The sequence below is a fragment of the Drosophila santomea genome, chromosome 3L, assembly GCF_016746245.2.
Source record: "Drosophila santomea strain STO CAGO 1482 chromosome 3L, Prin_Dsan_1.1, whole genome shotgun sequence".
Lineage (NCBI taxonomy): Eukaryota > Metazoa > Arthropoda > Insecta > Diptera > Drosophilidae > Drosophila > Drosophila santomea.
Genome location: NC_053018.2, coordinates 16,259,885 through 16,283,129, shown reverse-complemented (window position 1 = coordinate 16,283,129; position 23,245 = coordinate 16,259,885). Strand labels below are relative to the sequence as shown.

At 44.9% G+C, this 23,245-nt stretch overlaps 1 protein-coding gene across 5 annotated transcripts in view; it reads right to left on the bottom strand.

Moving 5' to 3' along the window:
- The window catches only part of LOC120447528 (ecdysone-induced protein 75B, isoforms C/D), a 102,132-nt gene that overhangs the window by 6,619 nt on the left and 72,268 nt on the right, over positions 1-23,245 (bottom strand). For 3 of the 5 annotated variants that reach the window (XM_044005908.1, XM_044005911.1, XM_044005910.1), the window contains 2 exons: positions 10,721-10,865; positions 417-655 (listed from right to left, as the gene is read on the bottom strand). In XM_044005908.1, the coding sequence (XP_043861843.1) occupies positions 417-655; positions 10,721-10,865 (384 nt within the window). Of the gene's footprint in view, positions 1-416; positions 656-2,136; positions 2,983-10,720; positions 10,866-10,989; positions 12,316-23,245 lie in introns of those variants that run through there. The other 2 variants (XM_044005909.1, XM_044005912.1) reach the window with 2 other exon arrangements.

Here is a 23,245-nt window from a genome sequence, read left to right as displayed (position 1 = left end):
ATGCCAAGTTGCCAGTTGCCATTTGGCAGTGAGCTTAAGGCAAAAAGCAGTTACTAGCTAGTTGATATTGCTTTGCTGATCGATCTATGCATGTCAACAGAAGTCGGCGGCCCGGAAATGTGACTTCGCCTACGCCGTAACCTTTGGCGGTCTATTAATAATTATGTACTATTATACGATACGATAGCCTAGTCTACATAGGGCAGCAGCTAGACATTTTCATAATTTTATGGCCAATGCTTATTTACGATGGTGTCTGTAGATGGAGTTGTAAAATCGCTATGCTTGTTTGTTCTACTTGGTAATAAATTAAAAAACGCCATAAACCATATTGTAATGATTTGTTTGATTTTCCTACTAGCTCTTTAACATTCTATCTATACCTCCCTATTTTAGAAACTTGAAGCAAGACTCACCAGAAGTGTGGGCATGGAGTAGGAGGGGCAATCCCGCGCCCGCTGCCGCATCGCGGAGACCTTCTCCTTGGTGAACTCGCAGGTCTCGAGGTGGGCGCGCAGCACGGCGGCGAGGAGGCGTGGCTGGTCATCCAGTTCGGTGGCAAGGGCTCGCTGCTGGCCGCGATTCTGGGTGCTCTGTTGCATGGCCGCCAGGATGCGCGCCTTTTCGCGCTTCGGCACGCGTCCAAAACGCACAGCTGCAATGGGAAAAAGGAGGACATATTCGGTTAGTTTTCGGCCTTGTAAGCGGTGCTTAAACCTAGACTTGAGCATACAATTATGTGCCCCATCAATTACACACTTCACTGCACTGTGCACTGTGCAGCAGGTGCAACGACCAGCTGTTGTCCTGCCGTCCTGTTGTCACGCAGGAAGTGCCCCGTCTGCCCCTGCAACTCACAGCCCTTCGAAGTGGGTCAATGCCTCAGCTGCCTCTGCGTTTCTTCAGTCTGTCAGTCTTCGGTGTTCAGTCTTCGGTGTTCAGTCTGCAGTGCTCAGTCTTCAGTCTACAGTCTTCTCTCCCCTGTTACACTTTCTCTTTTTTTAGATTTTTAATTTCTGCCTTTGGCCGCAGCCGAAAAATTTGTATGTGGGTGAACTTTCACATTTCACCAGCGAGAGGAGAAGAAAAAGGGAAAATAACAGGCACATTTGCGGTCAGGTTTTTCGCACTAGAACCCAAAGGGAATCAAAGGGGAGTGCAGATCGATAAAAGTCGGTCGAATTGTGGCTAATCAGGGGAGACAAAGACCTACTTAACTTGTGATGTATTTAACAAGTTGAAGCTTATCTTTTTCTACTACTTTTTCAAACAATTCATTTTTCGTAGAGTGCCACTTGAGCCGCTGGCCATTTGCGAGCAGCAAACAAAAAGTCTGACAAATGTTTGGCCAACTTTTCAATGTCAAAAGAAATTTGCACTCGCACAGTTTCACTCCGGCTCGCTGGCAAAAGTGAAACAGCAACTCGGCTCGGCTCTTTAAATGATTTTTCACCGCTTTTTCCAGCAGCCAGCGAGAGAGTGTGACCCACTTGCCGTGCAGCGAAATCCAGGCCAAACGAAATGGAAAATGAAGTCTGCGCAGGCGCAGCGACGAACTGCGCGTAGAAATTAGAGCGACGCGCCGCAACGTCCAACTTTCCCGTGCGGAGAGACCGAAAAAGTTGGTCAAACATGCGATATTGTTGCTCCGCTCTTTCGGCTCTTTTTCTTGTTTTTTTTTTTTCCTATTTTGTTGTTTTATTTTTCATTTAGAAAATAGCAACGCAACGCTGCCTTCGCCGCAGTTTCGATTCAAGTTTAAAGCTCTTCCGCGGCAAAGAAAAAAAATTGTTGTATGTTTTTAAACGAGGTCAGCACTTCAATGGCGCTCGCTTTTGGTTGATGCTATTTGTTTGGAGGCATCGACAAGAAAGGTAAAAAAAAAAAAGGGTAAACACAAAGCGAATCAAAAGTGGGAAATCTCAGAACGCCTGCCTGCATTTCTCTGGGAGTTTGGAGTTTGTTCGACTTGATCTTTTTTGAAAACCGAAAGCTGCTGGGTGTTATTTTAATCTTGTTCAACTCTTTTGCTGGCCAAATCGGTGTCAGTTGGCTTAGGGAAATTTGCTGTTTGCTGTTTGTATCTTTCACTTTCTAACTTGAAGTTTTGTGCGACTTTCGGTTTGGATAACTTACGCGCATTGTGATAGTTGACGTTGCCTTTAAGTATGCCCTTCAATATCGGGAGTTCTTCGCCCATTTTTGTGCTTTCTGTGTTTGATTTGACAAAATATCTTGACTTGGTCACTTTTCCCTTGGGGGGCACATCAACCACTCAGTTGAGCTTGCTCATTAAATATTTTGTATATATTTTTTTGGATAATTCTTCTTGTGGTTTTTTGGTTTTTGGCACACACACAGCTTTTTTTTTTGGTTGGTACTCAGGTACATGTGTACATATGGATGTTTGCTTGAGAAACTTGTTATCTTCTTTGCACTTGATCTCGGTTAAATATTTTAATTAACTGCTGTTTTGTTGTGAGAGGAACTTTGTTTGCTTGCTTTTCACATTGATTGAATTTTTTTTTGGAATATTTAGCAAATAAATTAGTTGTTGGTTTGGTTTAATTTGTGTGTTTGGGCGCGTAATCCAGAAAGACGAGTGTGTAGTGGTTGTTGGGGAGACTTGGTCGACTTTTCTTCACATTAACAATTGCCTTTAACATTCGTTGGCATTAATCAGCATTTTGTTTCATTTAATTAATTTTAATTAATATAAATATTGTTGAAGTTGTTACTGCTGGCAACTGCCGCACTCGCGTTGTGATTCTTGGCTTAATTCGGATCCCGCGGATCGCTGGCTAACATGACAAAACTCGACAAGGTCTCGAACGCGACTAACTGTAAAAGCCAAAGCGCGTTACGAATATACCCAGAGTGCGGAGCGGTACGCTATGCTATGCTATATGGTATATGGTGTATGGTATCGGATTTGCCCGAAATCGAGGAGAGCGAACCTCAACTGCGGCGACTGCGACGGCGACTGAGCTTCGGTCTCAAAACAGAAACGGAAAACTGAAAACGCCGCACAAAACACAGAAACACAGAAACACACAAAAGCCGCAGAGGCAACGACCAACGGAGCGGAGCAGTCGTAAGAGAGCCAAAGAGCGGACTTAAGAGTGGCAAAAGCTCTCTGTCAGCCCTTGTATTCATTCTCCTACTCGTACTGGTGATAAGATGTGTAGCTCTTGCAATAACTAAAGTTAATTCTGACTTTATAACGATAAATTCTTTAAAATAATATTATAACGCTTTAATATTTCGTGCCATTAATTTTTGCTCAACGTTTAAATTAAAAAATTTGTGTATTTGCAATATTATATGACTTTCTAAATACCTTTTTGTGATATGCACATTTCCTAATTGCTCTTCAATGTATCGAAACAATGACCCACCCCACGCACAAAGCAAGTTCAACCGCTGATAAGCTTTATGTGATAAGCTTGCCTCAACAGCTCCGCTCATCTTTTTTATCGCGGCAAATATCTCATTTGCTGCGGCACAAAAGTTCAACAAACCCGAAGAGAAAAATGTAAGAGCAACACTGACTCTCTTTGGAACTCTTAAGCTTCGCAGAGCTTTTCACCACACAAGAGCAAATGCAAGCTTTCTGCGAGCTTTTTTCGCACTTGTAATTTGAATACTTTGCACACTGTCATTGTACACACTGCGTATGAGTGATGTGTGTGGAACATTGCGCATACGTCCCGTTGACAGGTGGAAAATCTAGGATGGAGGCTGAGGTCGGTAATGAGTTTGTTAAATCAAGCTTGATGACTTCGCGCCTGAGTGGATAATTTACGACGCCACTGGCCCCGTCTGCCAGTCGAGGGTTAAGCATTGAGTTTGCATTTAAATGCAGATATTTTTTCCACTCTCATAGCTGACTCACTGCGCTGATCATCGGCCACTGACGTAAGTGTTCCAGATTGTTTGTTTATTCAAACTCTGGCTTTGTCATCGAGTCGGTTCGGTTCGGTTTACCCCAGCACACACACTGGTCAATGAACTTAGCGGCCCGAATGAGGCCACAAAAACGTAACGAACAACGAGCAACATTTAATAATCATTCCGGCGATGCGACGAAAGTAAAAGTGAAAGTTGTTTGCCTCTTTTTCGGGTAGAAATTTTCGTGCGTGCCGTGGAAATGCAAGCAACTGGATTGGTCAACAGTTTTGGGTAGGCCTACAGCCTACAATGGTTGCATAACGCCCCGAAGGTTGGGGCTAAACATCGAACCCACCAGAAGGCGGAAGGCGGAAGGGCGAAGAGACAACTGGATTGCAGTGGGGCGAAGGTGGCCCAAAAAACGAAACGATTGCGATGTGATAACAGGCCGGTAATTTAATGGGCTTATTTATAATTACATCCATTGTTTCGCCATGCTCAAACTGGGACTTTTTTCTTGCTTGTCTTGTAATGTAAAAATTAGCTTTTTAATAAATAGTAGAGTAAGCTCCACTTCTGAATCTCTCATCTTTCATTTACAAGGCAAAACTTATATAAGCGTCTTCTGCGGCTCGAACGGAAACCAGTTCAATAGCATCGCCGTGGTCATAATTGACATTCACAATAATGTCGGCAATTAAAAGCCAATTAACAAGTTTCACTTTCACTGCGACAAGACGCGACGTCAGCCCCATTTAGCGCCGTGCCATCCCAAGTGCCTTGTATCAAGTTGCTTTCTAAACGCCAGTTGTTTATGCTTTCTTGTTACTGTTTGGGCATTTGCGCGGCTCACTTCCTGAATTACGGAGAAATAATAATAAACGAAAGCCGAATACCGAAAACCAAACTTGTTGTTTACGAGACACTCGAGTTCATTGCACCCACCGAGCGGAGAAAGAGCGAGAAAAGAGTGCCGTGGGTTAGGCCTACTTTCAGTTGGGGAGGAAGGTGATTCACAGACACCTTTTGGATGGCTTTACGTAAAGTCACATAAGCGACACAATTGTTGTTGCTTTGGTTTCTTGGTTTTTCGTTTTTGGTTTTTGGTTTTTGGCTTTTGGTTTGCTTGCGTAAGTTGTTTACAACGCGATCGAAGTGGAAGCGTGTGGAAAGAGCCACACGGACAAACAAAGGGGGGCACTCACAAAAGGAATGATATATGTATACGAAAGAAAGCAAAGGGGCCGCAGTGAACCCCCAAATAATAATATTAATAACAACAATAATAATAACGAAGCCATCATGCGTTTGTTTTGAAGTTTCTCGAAAATCTCCCAAGACAAAGAAAGCCCCCGCATAAGCAAGCATTTTATTCTCATTTTTATTTTCGGTTTGGAGCCTTCGTTGTCGCCGCTTTTTGTGGGTCATGAAAAATGCCTCAATGAAAATCGCCGGGGAGGTCGCAGCCGCCTATAGCGGCGCACAGCATATGGCGCATAGCACTTGACATCGCTCGGATCGCTCAGGGTAGAGCAGACCCTGTGCCATATTATTAATTTTACATGAAACACGAAAAGGTCGTGCCTCGCCACTCATTTCTCATCGATGACGCGCGGCGAACAAAAGGCAAAACTTGAACAAAAAGCATACAAAAGCGGGCTCATTAAATGATTGTGTTTTTTGCATTATCACATTTACGTATTAACTAACTGATACCTATTTGAGCGTTCGCATTCTATAAAATTCACTCAAGTAAACGATTGAAAGTTTGAAAGTAGCCAGCATAATATGCATATATTTCCCAATAAATAGCTTTCCTTTCCCATCCCTGACCTCTACAATTTCACTCAGTAAACAGCCAGCTTGTTTACAAGTTCAGAAATTCCGAAATTATACCCCACCCCCCGCGCGCGAGTAATTGAAATTGGGTCAAGCTGATCTGCATCTACGCGCATTTCAAGCGAACGGACTTCAAACGCATACGCAAAAATAATTCCATTTCGTGTCTAATCATTTTCGAATAAATGCGCCCCAATGCCGTCGCAGTCGCCGCTGCGGCAGAGGCGAATGACCGTGCCTGACCCAAATAGAAGTCGCTGCACTCGGCGACAAACTGCAAGCTCCCTCCCCCCCTCTTCACTGCCCAGCAAGCAGCAGCAGTTGGAACATTCGCGTTTCGCTCAGCCTCTGACGTCGTGCAAAAATTGCAGCCGAACGAAACGAAACGAGGCCGAGTGCAATGAACAGCATTCAGCACACGCGCGAAAGAGAGGGGCATACGCTGGCAAAGAGAGAGAGCGAGAGAGAAAGAGAGGGAGAGAGAGAGGGAGAGAGAGACGGCATGCAAATGCAGCTACGACTTCGAACAAGTTGCGACTGCTCGCCGCTGGATGTTGCAATGCGAAACCTTCGAGAAATTTTACAAGAGTCGTTGAACTCTGCGGCTCGGTCGCTTAACTGTGGCCCAAACGCAGCAGCAGCAGCAGCAGTGGCAGCAGCAAGAGCAGCAGCAGCAGCAGCAACTGCAACTGCAACAGCAGCAATATTGCTGCAACATCGCTCTCTCGCAGCAACTCTCCGCATTTGAGAGCTGGAAAACTAGTTTTTGGCGCCGAGGCATTGAAAAAAGCGAAAGTACATTTTTTATTTCGCCCGCTCCTCCGCGGCAAAAAATCTACAGATGCAGATAGATGTGTGTGTGTGTGTGTGTGTATGTGTGTGTGTGTGTGTGTATGTGTGTGTGCATATACATATGTGTGTGTAAAGCTCGGCTCGTTCGCCAGACGAACGCTCTTCGTGGCGCGAGGTAAATGAACCTTTTGAAGGTTCAGCTTGCGTAGTAGGCGACGCCAGCGTCTCGTGTAAAACAAGTTTGTTACGTTCGCCGTTGGCAGTTAACTCTTTTTCTTTTTCTTGTTGTTTTCTCAGCCTTTCGTTGCGTTGCGTTTCGTTTCTTTCTTCGATTCGCTGCTTTTGGCGCTCTTTTCTTCGCAATTTCACCGTTAACAACTTTTTGTGGCTGCCTTTCGTGCGGCAGGTGAAGGCAGGCAGGCAACGACTTTATGTAACCAAAGCCAAAAGCCAGGAAAAAAGCAAGCAAAAGCAGCGTCACCAGGCGGCCAAAAGGCAAGTTGTCAAGCAGCTGCCGTTGCTGAAGTATTTCAAAGTATTTATTCGCTGCTGTATCCTCCCTTTTTCGGTGATGGATGCCACGCGTGAAATGATTTCACTTACGGATAGTGGGCAATTGTATAAGCATCGCAGTAATTGCAACCAAAGATAATTCCAGAAAGTACTACCTTGATCAAAAAAGGTTACCAGCAATTGTTTATTCAAGAGCTAATTATAATGCCAAACATCTAGAGGACTCACTATGTTAGGTAGTTATTATAGTTATTAAGCTTTACCCTTTCGATTGCATTCACCAGCTGCAGAGTACCAAAGTAGCCGACCCCACAAACTCAATGCAGAACCTCACCCACATCGTCATCATTACCATTTTGTACTTGAAGCTGTGAACTGTGCGCTGTTTGCTGTTTGCTGTTCCAGCGCCGCCCACTCACGCGCCCACTCTCATGAGCCGAGTCGAAGGCTCCTTGAACTGCTCCAAGTGTTCAACTCCTACCAGAGGCCCAACCCCAAAAGCCCCAACCCCAACCGCTTGCCTTTGGTCTCTGGTCTTTAGTATCTAGTATCTGGTCTCCTTGTCCGCCTTGTTCTCGTTGTTATTGTGAATTTCGTGTAGCCTCCAATATTATTTTAGTCAACAGCTTGCCATGAGTATCTGTGTGTGTAGCACTGGCACTTTAATGTATTTGTAATTGACCTGAATAAAGTTCAAAACACTCGCAGCGGCGAGGCAAGGCGAAATCTACATGCATGCTGTTGTTGCTGTTGCTGCTATGTGTGTGTGTGTGTAGCCTCAAAATAATAATGATTGCGACAACAACAGCAACAACGAGCGTGTCGTAGCTGCCCGTTTATATATATTCATGTGTGTGTCTATATGGAATAAATGCTGTGCCTTCGATAATTGACAATTGTTTGATTATTTTATGTGCCTTGGAACACAGCAGCAACTAATTGCTGGTACGAGTAGGTGCGGTTATCTATTTGCTTCACGCTTAGTTGTCAGGCAGCGATTTTGATCGGCATATATACATACAAGATATATGTACAAGATACACAGATACAGTAGCGCAGTTAGCTAGTTATGTATATTTATTATTCTAATCTCCAAACACTTTGCGATCGACCTCCAGCCCAGTTTTTTTTCGCGGGCTTTGGGCTTTTGGCTTTATCGCGATTCTCGTTCGTGTCGCATATTTACTTTCAATTTTCCTAACCTCGCGCTAATTTAAGTTCATTTCAATTAAAAGCCAGCATGTGTGCATGTGCATTTGCCAGCTAGTGAAAGAAATCTAAACGGCGACCACAAATAAATATATATGCAATATATATGGAATATGAGCGTATGGCGAGAAAAATCCAGCGATTTATTGTTTCTACTTTTGTTTTTTTTTGCGCTGCCATTGGACAGCCCACGGCGAACTAATAAATTTCCAAGCAAATCCGCCAAATCAAATGCAAAATGAGCAGCGAAATTCAGTCAACGACGAGTGTTGTCTTGTGTTGTGTTGTGCACATTGTTCGCTGTTTACTATCGGCACTCGCACACACACACAGATACGAATCACGCACACAGGCGCAACCACCTTCACTGCCGAGCGCTGCCACTGCGCCGCGACTGAGCTGCGACTGCGCTGCCCATGGTGACCCAGTTTCGCTGCACGTCAGCGGCGGTCAATGAACTGAGCTGAGCTGAGTTGGGACGTATTTTATTTGACTTTTTCGAGGGCGAGGGGGGCGGGCGCTTGTGTGCGCTAAATTTCGGTTTCGGTTTCGTTTTCATTTCTTGCGTTATTTTCGTGTCTTTGCAATACCAAAAGGGAAAAATAAAAAGCCAAAAATACAACAACAAAAATACAAAAAAACAACACGAACAGCAACAAAATGGCGCCTATTACTGGCGAAGAAATTATGAAAGCAGGCGAAATGTAACGAAGTGAAAAAGAAAGTGTTTCGAAATGGACTCCAATTATATTTTGGTTTTTTCCAAAAAGTGAAAGTATGCAACGTCTTCTGCGTGATTTTTAATAAACAAAAAATAAATTATTATTTCGTGGCGTTTTCTAGGTCAATCCCTCTTGTCTTATAACTGTAAATTGTTCATGTTTTTTTTTTTTCTGTTTCTGTTTTTGTTTTCTGTGCTTTTTTGCGTGTGTGCGTTTTATTTTAATTTTCCTTGAGAGATAAGGCAACCGGCAGCGCAGTCGCAGTCGCAGTCGGCGTCGCTTAAATAGCACACGGTCATTTTTATTATAAACAATTCGAAATTTGTTGCTTTGCCTTTTCACTTTGTTTTTCTTTCATTTTTTCGATTTCATTTCATTTTATTTCATTTCATTTCGTTTCATTTCAGTGCTGTTGCCGAGTTCGAGTTTGCTGTTTATTTGGTTGACGGTCGAATTTTTGTTCGGTTCACATGGCTTATTTTTGGCACTAGCAGAACTAGTTCAAGGATTTGCTAAAAAATTATTGCGCTCAGCTCTAGGTTAGTGTCTATTTAGTGGCTATTTAATGATGGCATTAAAATGGTGACAGCAGCCAGACCGCATTAATGTTTGTTTCTTGTAAACAAGAGCATAAAACAAGTAGTCAAAATTGATGGGGGTATGATTTAGGCGAAATATGATTTAGGATATGATTTCTTCATAAGCAGGCGCTCCTAAACAAAACATACAAGGCAACATGATGTAAATAGCTTATTATTTTGACCATACTGCATATTTGTGTCTGCCCAGTTTTCACTTTCCCATTGCCTCACACGCGCGCTCCACATTCGAAAAAATATCAAAATCTAATCCATCAATTACAACATCGAAGGCAACAACAAATACTACATATTTTACACAAAGGCCGCGTCTGCGTGCTGCCTACAAAACGGCGTTTCCCCCTCTCCCTCTTCCTCTACCGCGCTATCACCATCTCATTCTCGCGCACACACACACATACGCATGAGCCACTTTCGTTTTCGTTTTCACTGCAAACAGCAAACATGGCCGCCCAGCGAGAAGTCAATGAACGTGGAAAAGAGTGCGAGAGAGTTTTAGCGTATGTGTGTGTGTGTGCGATGTGCTTTCATAATCGCTGGCTATTTCCTGTAAATATTTTCCGGGCTGTGAGCTTAATTTAAACAAATTATTACAAAACTCAATAATAACAAATGCAGTCAGCGTAACGAGAGGAGCGTAAGAGAGAGAGAGAGAGATTGAGAGAGGAGAGCCCGGGGGGAAAGAGATGGCGCTAGCGCGAGAGACACGATGGCCTCGCTCTGCTGTCTCCATTATGGATTTGGGTTAAGTGCGTTCATTCAACTTTTAACACCATTTCGAAATGGCGCACACTTCTCACTCGCCGTCAGCCTGCTGCACTCAATTCATCATGCGGGTGCCTTTTGCTGCTGCGCGGGGAAATTGTTTAAACAAAATAGACAACTTTTACTTTGCCGTGAAATCGCGCCAAGCGAAATGTTGCAATACAGCCACACTCACACTCACACACACACTCACACTCATTTCGTTCATGGCTGGTCAATGAACTCAGAGCAGCCGAAGGCACTTCGTGTGGCACTCGGCTGCGCTCGTGCAAAGGTGGCTGCTTGAGTTTGCATGAGTTTGAGCTTGATTTCATTTGGCCCATACTATCAGCCAACCCCCACCCCCTCCCCCACTTAATATTTGCATAGAAAAGATGGCAAGGTACTCACCATCGCGACTCATGCCCACGGCAATGCACTTTTTCAGGCGGCAGTACTGACAGCGATTGCGATTGATGCGCAGAATACTGCACTGCTGGTTCTTGGTGCACGGGCGATACTGGATCTTTTGCTGGATGGAGCGGCGGAAGAATCCCTGTAAAGATGCAAGAAACAGTACACATTAGCCACTGATAGTCATTAATAATATATCTCTATAACTATGTATATACTAGGAGTAAGTTAAGAGTTAATTATAATCCCCCACACTCGCAACCTACATCGGCATCTTCGTTGGCTGAAACGGCGGGCGTGCTCCTCCCCGTGGCACTGGCACTGGCACTGCTGTTGCTCAGCGCCGTGTCCAGTTTCTCGTCGAACTTCTGGCACAGGTAGTTCAGCTGCGAGGAGTCCAGCCGCTGGTGATGCTGCTCGCACAGCTCATCGTCGCAGCCCGAGTCCTGGGCCTCGTCCATCTCCTCCAGCTGCTGGTCGTCGCCAGCGTTGCAGGTGCAACAATTGCCCGCACTGGAGTTGCTCGAGTTGCTCATCAGCGAGCAGTTGCTGTCGGAGCTATCCCTTCGCTGCTGCTGATGCTGGTGTTGCAGCTGCTGCTGCTGCTGCTGTTGCTGCTGCTGTTGCGTGGCCACAACCTGTTGTTGCTGGGACTGTTGGCGCAGGAGATTGGCGATTTCCTTGTGGGTCTGCGCCGAAAAGGGACTATCACAGTGCAGCTGCTTCATGTTGCTGGTGGGCATGGCAGCTGGCTTCGCCTCAACTTGCTGCTGCTGCGCGTTGCTGCCACCGGTGGTCTGCTGCTGCTCCAACTCGCGCTGCTTGAGCTCCCGCGCATAGCGTATCTTCTTCCAGGGGCACTGATACTGCTCGTAGCTGCTGTCCTCGAGCGATGTGGCCGCCGGGTTGGCATTGGGGCAATCCTCATCGCTGTTGGGGCAGTCCTCGTCGATGCCCGACTCGCTGTCATTTTTGGCGCTCAGATCGGCACATGGCTTTGGTGTTGCTGCTGCGGCTGGCTGCTGCTGATGTTGCAGTTGCTGCAACACTATCTGATGCTGCTGCTGTTGCTGCTGACTAATACTATTTGTTGTCTGGGTGTTGTTGTTGCTGTTGCTGGTGGTTGTCTTTACTAGTGTTGCAGGTGTTTGTTGTTGCTGTTGTACGATTGCTGCTTCGTTTTTCAGTCTTTTGCGTTGCGGTTGCTGTTGCTGCTGTTGTTGCTGCTGCTGTTGCTGCTGCAGGTAAACAATTTGCTTGGGCGTCTGCTGTTGCTGATTGATGGGCGCCGACTCCAGCAACTTGACCAGCGCCGAGTGTTGCTGCTTCAGCTGTTGGCTCTTGGCCTGCTGCTGATGCTGATGCGGATGCTGATGCTGCTGCTGTTGCAGCTGATGCATCGGCTGATGTTGCTGCGATGTGGCGACAATGTGCAGATTACCGCCGCCATTGCCCGTCAGCAGCACTATCGTTGTTGCATGTTGCTGCTGTGACTGCTGCTGCTGCTGTTGCTGCTGCTGTTGTTGCTGCTGCTGCTGCTGCTGCACGGCGGCAACCTCTTGCATTGCACAAACCATATTTGATTTAGAGATTTAGCTTTTTGGCTTCGAAATGACACTTGAACTCTCGATTGTTGGTTGCTCTACCATTTGCTAATAAGGAACATTGCACACTTCACTTTGATCTCACTTCACTGGCACCAACAAAAATATGCGATATTGCTATTTGCTATTGAACATTTGTTGCTTTCGCTGTTGGCTCTGCTCTCTATCTCTTTCGCTCGATGCTTGATCCAGCTGTATTACTTTTTTGCTTGATTTTTCGCGCGCTTTTCTTGCTCTGCACAACCGCTGCCAACGACGAGCAATTTGCGAATGAAAGCAGCGTCCACCAGCAACACAAAACGACCCAGAGCAACACAAGCTGAAGGCAGCCGAAGTGGCTTTTTGGGCTTCGTGTTGCTTCGGCTCGCTCTCTTGCTCTCTCGGCCTCCGTGTACCCCTCCTTTCGCCCACTCCCACTGATGTTGCTGCTGTCGTTTTGTGTTTTTGTGTGCCAACTGAGGACGTTCACTCCAAAGCGTCGACAGCGACGCCAGCGTCTAACAATAGATGTTGCTGCGGGGATTGTCGCTGCTGTTGCTGTTGTTGCTGCTGCTGTTGTTGTTGCTGCTGCTGTTGTTGTTGCTGCTGCTGCAGTGGGGGCGCCTGGTAAACAATTCTTCGAACACCCACGCGACACTCTGATTTCTCAGGTAGCTCAGGTATCTCAGGTAGTTGCTGCCACTGCCACCTGACTGATCAGCATTGTTTGATAACAAAACAGAGGCGGGCTACATAGTTCGTTCGTTCGATTGTGCCCCATAGATTCCAAGCGCGCGTATTGTGTTTGCTCATGTTTTGATAAATGAGTGACAAATAAGATTAATTGATATGGGGGCTGGCTGAGCCATCAAAGCGAGCATGACAGGCCTAAGAGGATCTCAGATCTGGAACAATATTCCCGAGCGCTTACGCTTTTTGGGGTCAGCTAAAACCGACGAGGGGATGGGGTAGAATTTCCAGAACATTCTCAAACGCTTCAGATAAAGTTGTGCGATAGTTGTTCGACTATTTAGTTGGACTATTTGTAGTATGGAAAGCAAAGCAGCCAATTTATAAAGTGTGCAAAGGGTTATAATGTAGTAAATTAGGGATATTTTTAGTGGGCGTTCAACTAGACTTTGCTGAATAATAAGAAATGTGCAATTATTTGTTAGCTTAAGAACTGACAAAATAAGGCTAAGCATAACAATACTTGTATTCCATTTACTTGTGTGCTAAATAAATGTCTGAGCAGCTGTTTTTTCGAGTTCTTAGATACTCTGCAAATATGACCCAATTGGGGCGGCCATCCCCGCCTAATTAACGAAGTGCAAACAATTTGCTTGAGTAAATATTTTTGCCGCATTGAAAATCGCATATGTCAATCGCTGGCAGTTCGATGAACTCGACACTTTCCAACCAGATGATTAAACAATTATGTGATGTATTAAATAATATTTTGTGCGCCTTCTGATTTTTTGGGGCCAAAAAATGCACACAACTTGTGTGTCGCAGTCCCTCTCGCTCGCACACGAGCTACGTAACCGAAAAGCCCCAAAACGTTAACGACGTCAGCGGAGGCAGAGGCAGAGCAGCGAGCGCGGGAGCGACTGCGACTGCGACAGCGACAGCGACTGCGGCGGTGGTTCAGTTCAACGAACCCCGCCATTGTCGTGACCCACATTTCGGTCAGCCACCTTCGAATGTGGAGCTGCGAGTGAGAGGCCAATGTGTGCGGGAGCGGGATAGCGAGCGAGCCGAACGGAATGGCCGAAGCCGAACGAACTCGAACCCGATCCCGAACGAAGTGAAGAGAGTGAGCGAGCTGTGCTCTCAATGCATTTTGCATGCAAATTCGCTTGCAGTTCGGCCAGATATATGTATGTATGTATATGTACCTTGGTATGTCTGTAGGTTTGTGCGATTTTTGAGCTCTGGCGGTCGGTCAACGACACAGAAATCTCAGGTGGGCCTGGCTTTAAGGGGGTGGGAGGAGGGAGGTGGTTGAGTATGCACACATGCATACGAGTATAAAACTGTCGAAATGCGTTCAAGAAAATCTTTGGCAATTAAAAATTTGCACACATTTTTCGCAAATTTTTTGAACAGAGCCTGCAATCTAAGCTGCAAAATCAGGGGTCATTGCACTTGGGTTGGGGGTGCTAAGAGATTTGCGCTCATTTTCGTACGCGTTCGTTTCCCCTCCCTTTCTGCCCCCCCAACTCCCGCTCCTTCGCTCTCTTTCTCTCTCTCTCCCCGTGGCGTGGCCAAATGTGAATGAACTCTGCTCGCAAAGCGAATAACAAGTTTCAAAAGAAAGTGAGAGCACTTCGACAAACACACATAGCCATAGCCTGCTCTCTCTCTCCCTCTCTCTTCCCACTGTGCTCCCCGTCCCATCGCACCCCCCCTCTTTCTGGCCTCCCCCCTTTTTTTTGATCCGCAACGTCACTTTATAATTCACTCTTTGTTTGTTTGTTGGATAATTTCTTTTTCGACTCTGCTTTGGCACATTTTTGCTGCTGCTGTTATTTCTTGTTATTTGTTGTTAATTTTTGTTTTTAATTTTTTTTTTGTGGTGGGCTCGAGTTGATTTCATGAATGGTTCTAGGCCGCGGGGGGTTTCTTGCCGTTTTTGTTTATCTTCCTGCCAGTGTTTTTTGCTGAAGCCGCCTACCTGTTGGCACGATCGCCGCCTCGAAAACTGCTTGACCAAGATTTCTGTTCTGTTTCGGTTCTTTGTTTTGCTTGGGGTGTATTCCTTCTCTTTGGGGAGGGTGCTACCGTCAGAACTTGACATCAATTCGATCGTTCGATGGATCGGTGATGGATCGATTGGTCGCCCCAGAAGAGCTGTTGAGCAGGTCCAAAAAAGCTCGGCCACTTGATGGTTGCCAGGAGAAAACGGAGGAAATTATAACGATATTGTGGCTGGAATTAGCTCAAGATACTTTTGTATCTACGGGCTGATTGAATGTTCAAGGGACTTTAAAGTGATGTTTCACAGGAAAATTAAAGCAGTTCTTTTGTATTTAGGTTATCGTCTCAACTCCACACTGATCTCTACTAAAATAGGTATCACCAATCAATAAAATCCCTCAAACATAAACAAGACATTCCATTCCACAAACTTCCCCGAAAACCATTTGGTAACTTCCCGAAAAATCTCCACTTCCCTTTTGCTCTTTCTCCCCCATTTTTATGTTCTGAGCTGCGTCAACCGCCCACACATATTATTAAAAAACAACTCACACCGCCACATAAAATGACTCTACCTAATCTCCTGTCATAACGTCGATCGTTTGTTGGGCTTTCAGAACCCCGTCGACCGCTTTTCTCCCTGCCCCCACCACCCCTTCTTCCGCCCCTTCTTCTTCCCTTTTGGGGACTCATGCGATGCGTCAGCAATTAGCACGTGCCTGGGTCTTCAGACTTCAGTCTTCAGGCTTCAGTCTTCAGACTGGCACTTCAAATACGATCCGGAACTTTATGGCGCTTCGCAGTTCATTCAACGCTCGTTCGTCAAGCTCGTTTTGAAGTTTATTCGACAGGGGCTCATAATTCAAAGAAAGATTAACAGGCAAACATTACTAATGCGAACTATTCTGAGAATGGAGAGGGGCATTTCACATTTGGGGGGCTTTAGTGCTTAAATGCCAATTATTAATCAAATCGATCAGATTCATTAGCTGTAGAAAAGCCAAACTCGATTTAATTGAATATATTTTCAGTTTACTATAGCTGAGCAAAGGCAACTTTATCCAGAAAAGTCCAAACATTGTTTCCAAATTATGCAATCAGAAATTAGTTTTTTTTCGATTTTTAAAGCATACTTTTTAAGGTTATTTCAAGCGTTACTATATAACAGTACTTAAAAGGGCATAATCTAATTGATGAAATCACCATTTGCAGAAATTAAAACAGTTGAGGAGCTGCCAAAAATGTTAAATGATGTGTAAATAAATGATGTTCGAATTACAACTGTGCGACCTGCGCCTGGCCACCCATTCAGGTCAGGGGTCAACGCTCCCAGCCACCAAGGATAATGCCGCCTCTCTCTCCCTCACTCACTCTCCCTCTTCCTCTGGCCTCTCTTTCTCGCATTATCCTGCTGTTCTAGTAGTAAAAGCAACACGAGGTCAGCCGCACGTAGGCAAAAGGGAGTACTCTCACCCTCTCGCTTGCACTTGCAATCCTCCCCCACAGAACACCCCAACTCACACACACATTCGAACACTGTGGCCTCGCGCTCATTGACGTCACTTCTGCAGTCGCTGGCTCTGCTGCTGCGCTGCTGGCGCTCAGTTCGTTCAACCCGCTGCCTTCATGGTCGCCTTGCAATAGTTGTTATTGTGGGGCACGTTGCTGTTGCTGCTGTTGCTGCTGCTGCTGCTTTTGCTGCCAGTCTTTGTGTTTGCATTTGTATTTGCATTTGTTCTTGTATTTGGGGCGGAATGTGGGGGTGGTTTGGGCGGCAGTCTGAGGGGTATGAGGGGGTTGCGTGGCCAGGAACACGTTTAGTTAATTCTAGAACAAGCATGGCCAATTGAATACATGTCCTGATTTATTGAACTAACAGGCGATCATTATGAATGCCACAAAGACTGGAAGCAATACATAATCGCAATCATTATTTATATATTAATTAGTATATACAAAAACTAATGTTTAAACATATATTTTGGTATAAGCTAGCTTAAATCATTAGAAGGCACTACCTCTTCCCTTTGAATAGATATAATTAGCAAGTAGATCGATAAATTCTCATTAGGTCGTAATCCCTGCACGTAAATCAACATAATTAAGGCATTTCGTGTGGCCCAAAGTAATCCAGATTACATTCGATTTCCAGCTAACCATATTTAATGTGTTCCCACACGGGCAAATAAACCACAAATGATGACAAATCAGAAGTCAACAATGTAAACCAATATTGGAACTCCGGAATCGGAGCCACGACAATAAAACGGAAATACCTTTCACATTTCACATTTTGCGCCAGCGAAGGGCAACTGCTGCCGAAAGAGAGGCACATAGAGGCGTAGAAAGAGACGGGGCGAGTGCGAGCACGGGTGCGAGTGCAAGGGACATTGCGACAGCATCTGAGCTCCCGAAAAAGGCAACGAGAAAAGCAAAACACCAAGGCGACCGACAATTGAGGACATTGCACTGCAATAACCTTAAAGAAAATGGTATCAACAGAGCGGGAGAGCGTGAGAAAGAGGAGAGGTGGGGGAATCGAAGAAAGAGAGCGCTCTCTTGACTTGGCGCTCAGCAAAATGGTTCTTTTTTGCATAGGCAATCTGCATATGTGTGCGGGGGTGGGGGGTTTTCTATTTGTGTGCCTAGGAACAGCTGCCCGCTGAGAAGAGGGCTCTGCGAAGAAGAAGAAGTAGAAGTAGGAGAAGAAGAAGAGGCGGAGAGGAAGTGACCTCAGGAAGGAAATGCATTGCATTTAATTGGTCGAAATGGCCAGGTGCTTACACGACCACCTGGTTGCCATAGAAATTGGCCAAAAGCAATATGAGTCAGAAGCTTGTGAGGGAATAAAAAAAAGTACATAACTTTTTAGTGCATATAATGTACCAAGATATCTAAGGTTAAATGAAAGAATTATCTACTTCCCTGAAAACTATAAATTACGAAAGTAAAAACACTGTAGATGTGCCTATACCAAAGGGTTCGGTGATCCTGCGACTCACTGATTAAAAACTCGTCAAAGGACTCTGTGGCAACTCAAAGGCAGTGCAACTCCTCTCGCTTTAGCAGTGATTAGTTTCCACTGAAGCATTCTGGGCCCGAAGTGGAGCTCTGTCCTTTAACCAGGCCAATGAACTCAAGGCGAAAAATTGGCGCGCACTCTCCGCACAGCGGGAAAAGGGAAAAGCGGGAAAAGCGGACTGCTGTTGTGTGGAATGAAATGGAAGACACCTGTGCCCTGTCAGACGACAGAATGCTGCCCACACAGACCCAGCCCACTTTTCACTTTTCCCGTGTTTTCGGGGGTGGTTGGGTGATTGGGTGGTACGGGTGGTTGGGTGTACGGTTGATTTCAGCAGTGTCTCGGTTTTGCTTTGACCCACTTTCAGTGCGTTCAACTCTCCTGTAGCTGGGGCCAAGAATCGAAGTGGGAGCCGAGCAAAAAACCGAACCGGATGCACGGGTTCGGGGGTTGATTGTGGAAGTACACGAAAATTTTTAGGGGTTACGCTCCGGGTGCAACGAAAGTGTTTGCCACCCGCCCTCTTCGCCCGGAAGGTGGGTCATGTGACTCCGTTTCTCTGGCTGCTCCGGTGGCTCTGGGGGCCTCCGGATTCCGGATTCCGCAGCTGGAGCAATGACCGCAGCTGGCCAAAGTTGAAGGATAAATGCCGCGGAGGCAGAGAGAGAGAGAGAGAGAGAGCACGATGGCCAGGACAGGAAGTGTCCGTGTCCCCCAACTCATCATCTCTGCATCTTTTGTTAAATAAGTTTCGGGCATCGGTGCTCCACATTCGCTGCTTCTCATATCTATATATTCGAATATTTATAACCACACATTTCCCGCTTTTGCCGCGGCTAGTTCTGTAGTTTTTTCTCACTACTTGTTATTTTTTCGGTACTTGTCTCCCATCCATGTATGTATGTATTCAGACGTGCGTCACGGTGTGCGAGAGGGACGGCGAGTGCGAGCAGTTCAATGAACTCGCCGCAATTATTTTGCAATTACTTTTGTGTGGTTTGGCCTTTGATCCGATCCATCGATAGATAAGCTCTAAGCACTAGAACACGCCTGGTTAAGCTTCAATTCAATTTTGCTCGGCGGAGGTGTCGAGTCTGGGATACCATGGTTGCTAATGTACATACATATGTACATATGGAGTTATGAGGTTGCGAAATCATGATTATTCACCTTTGTATATGAACATCAATTTTCACATTGTGAAGATAAATCTTTTCAGTTTAACTTTGTAGTTCTGCTACAAAATATCATTCTATATTTGCTATTATTGTGAAGAGTTTAAAAGTCACTCATTGAAATGAATTAGAAGGTGTGATGATTACTTTGATTACTTCTGAGCGACAGCATTATTAAGCATTTTGTTTAGCAAAATGAATTTAAATGTACCCCATCAAAGTTCCCTCATTACCCACTCATTTGGGGCCAAGTTGTTCTGCAATTGACGCAAGTGGAAACACTTTTCGGCGCTCAAAACAATTATATAGCATTATTGCGCGATTGTTATTTGGGTCTGGTGGCAGGCAAACAAAGGTAATCATATACATATACACAAAAATAGAAAAATAGAAAAATAAAAAAATATCCAACAAAAAAATAGACAAATAATAATGCCAAAGAGCTCAAATCTAATCCAAGACAAGTCAGGCAATTGCGGCAAATATTAAAACAGTTGACCAAACAAACACTCGCACATGGGGCATGAAACCCGTTTCGGAGACCCACGAAAAAAAAGAGAGAGGCAAGGTCTTTTGCGTGCGACTGCAACAGCAGCTGCAGCAGCAGTGCGAATCTAACTGCAGTTCTGCGCAGGTCGTTGCCATTTGGCAGAGCGCGAAAGAGACGGGGCTAGGCTGGCTGAGAGAGACGGGGCTATCAGGTGATGACGGCCTCAAGCTGACCAAAAGTGCACTGAACTCTGAACGAAGTCGAAGCTGAAGCTGAAGTCAAAGCTGAAGCCGAAGCCAAAGCTAAAGCTGAAGCCCCTGATTCTACCCGTCCCTGTTGCCCACTCTTGCGTCCCACTCGCACTCCCACTCACGCCCCGTCTCTTTCTGGTTCCTTTAATGGCCGGTATTAATGTAATTTCAATCATTGTTTTCGCCTTTTTCGGCTGCCTGCGCTGTCATATAAATTCTTCACCGCCGTTTGGCGGCTCTTTTAATGACTCACCCGAAATCCAGGCTTCCAAAAATGATCAAAACCAGCCAAAACGTAAGCTCACGTGCTGTATTTGGGCGTGCGTCGTTCTCTTTCTTTTTTTTTCGAGTGTGTTTTGATTTTGTTTCAGTTGCAACGCATTGAGATCACTATCGCCATCTCACTCGGCTAAGTGGGCGCTTTAAATGCCTCCACTTGGAGAAAATATTGGCATAACATTTATAAAGAAAATGTATAGCATCAGCTAATAACTTTTGTCTACATCGTACAAATCAATAAAACTAATAATAATACGCCAAACATAATTTATTTAATTTTAAATAGCCAAAATAAAGTCTATGAATTGAACTACAATTGAACTTGAAATTGTAATTTATTTACTTTAATTTAATGAGGTCAGCTATAAAAGTGGTTAGTTCTTTCTCTATGTGCACGAGCGCACAGCTGCAGCTTTGACTTGGATTATGCAACAGCTTTGAACAATTTATGACAAAAGTCATTGCAAATTATTTTCAATATTGAGTCATATATGTGAGAGACTGCCGCCGCCGATGCAAAAATGCAAAAACCAAATTCTCACTGCAGGAAGTGGGCGTGGCCCGAGTTGATTACGGTCTATAATTGAAATATTGAGTTCAGAGTTCTAGGCAGTTGGGAATATAGTAATTTTTGCCGCACAGCCGTTCATCGAGATTCGATCTTTATCGATGAGATTTCGGTGTCTCAGCAAATTATATGGAATTAATCAAATTCGCCCGGTTCACTAAAAAATTTGGGTTTCAAATACAATGGCCAACTGACTTTATTAGGAAATATTGCAATGGCTGCATAAGATGAATATAATATTTAGGAAATATTTCATTTTAGGAATATGAGTTTGGATTTGAAAGTTCAGACGGCGCCTGTACATTTGTCCAACTGGTTGAGCAATAATAACTTGATTGTTTTTAGCCAAATACTTGTATGTACATAAGTACACCTTAACCAGTCTACTTCTAGACCCAAGTCCGAACCACACAATCGCTTTACAAGTGGGCGAGATGGCCAAGTTTTCCAAAGTTTTCGAGAACCGAAATACGAAATGTGGCCAACAAGATTATCACAGGCAAAAGCGCTGACAGCGCTTGTCCAATGGCAATAATTTATTTGATTAATTTATAAATTGCGTTTGCCCGACAAGAGCAACAAGAAAATTGCCCAGCAATCTAATGTGTGTTGCAGTGCACAGTGCTTGCCTATGTGTGTGTTGTGTGTGTGTGTTTGTGTGTGGACATGTGTCTTAATGTGAGTGCGATGCAAAGTGAGGTCGCTGCCGTTCAATAACCTCGAGTGTCTGCGGAGAGCCTCTCTACGCAATTGCAATTGCAGCCAACGAAGTCAACGAGCATGGCAACAACTCTACTACATACAGCTCACCATTGTGCCCCATAGAAGAGTGTGGCACACGCACACAGGCGCACTCGAGGCGCTTGGCAACACACAGATACGCACGCACACTCTCGACGGAGGAGCACTAATCGCTCGAGTCCGTTCGTCTGCATTTTGGTTTTTTTTTTGGCTTTTTGGTCGCTTGTTTGTGCGTTGCAGTTGGTATCTAAGGTGGGTGGTATCCCAAGAATGCATTCCCATTTCAATAACTTACTCAGGTGACTTGTACTTATACTTAAACAGAGAACACATCGCTCAAAGGGAGTGTGGAACATACCTGGAAATACAAAAGAAGAACATATGTACCATTAGAGTCAATCGATTTAAAGTATTACTAAGTATTTAGCAAGGGCAATAAGGAATAAATGATTAGATAGTGAATTTCAATTTGATCTCTCTTCATCTAAAGGCACTAAAACCAGGCTAGAGTCCGTAGAAACTACCAGAATCATCCAACTAACCCGGCGTCTTTACCAATTAAACGAAACTGAATACAAGAAAATGCAATTCAAGCAAACCCAGCTCATCCAAAGCTAAACTGAGTTCATATGCAACTAGCCTAGTTAGGATCTTTAGAAATAAAAAAAAACACAGAGCCCAATTAACAACGGGCAATCTTATCCGCACCATCTCGAGCCATTTCCACCATTTCCACCATTTCCACCATTTGAGGTACTCAATCATAGAGACCCCGCCACTTATCACAACTCCCATCAAAAGCGAGAAGCCACTGGAACTCCGCACGGAACCCTACAGAAGTACAGAACTAGAGAACTAGAGAACTAGAGAACTAGAGAAGTGCCTAGCCATGGAACTCTGATGCCGAGCTGCACTGGATCTGGAACCCTCTCGACAGGCTGGCTCCACTTCACCTGCCCATTTCCAAGCCAAACTCTTTGCCACATCCCCGCGATTCCTTGGGCAATTAAAGCAAATCAAAGCCCACAAAAGCAACGAGAGCTGCGGCAGCAACTTCATATGCCATACGCTCGTTTGGTGTTAGTCAGCGTTGGTCGTTATCGCATTTCACAATTTTAGAACAAGCACACGCGCACACTTGCACACTTGCACACTTGCACACACAGATACGCGCGCATTCGCACACAGATGCACAGTTACAGCACACAGATACGAAAACGCAGCAGGCGGCGAGTAACTAACCTAACCCAAGCTAACCTACGCTAACCCAATTCGGCGGGTTCAATAAACCCCACCGCAAACGAGCAGGCGGGGGGAGTGAGGGGGGAACGGGTTTGCTTGGTGAGGTGTGAGGGGAGAGGGGGGGCATGGTTCTTGGATTAGGGTACGCCCCCGTCCACGAGCACATTTCTAAAATATAGATTAGCTGTAAATCCTCAAGCCTAATCAGTGGGCATTCAAACAGAAATGCACCGCAAGAATCGTGTGCTCAAGACCACGAATCTTTCTGCAAATAACCAGCTTTTGCTTATCATAAATAAATATATTATATATATAAATAAATACTAAGAATATTCCTAATTTGTTTAATTACCTATCACTTTGCTTTTGCATTCATGAACTTACTCCACATGATTTTCTACTGTATATATATTTTATGCTTAGCATGCCGCTGCTCGTATGCTCAGATTAGTTTCTTGTTGCTATTCTTAT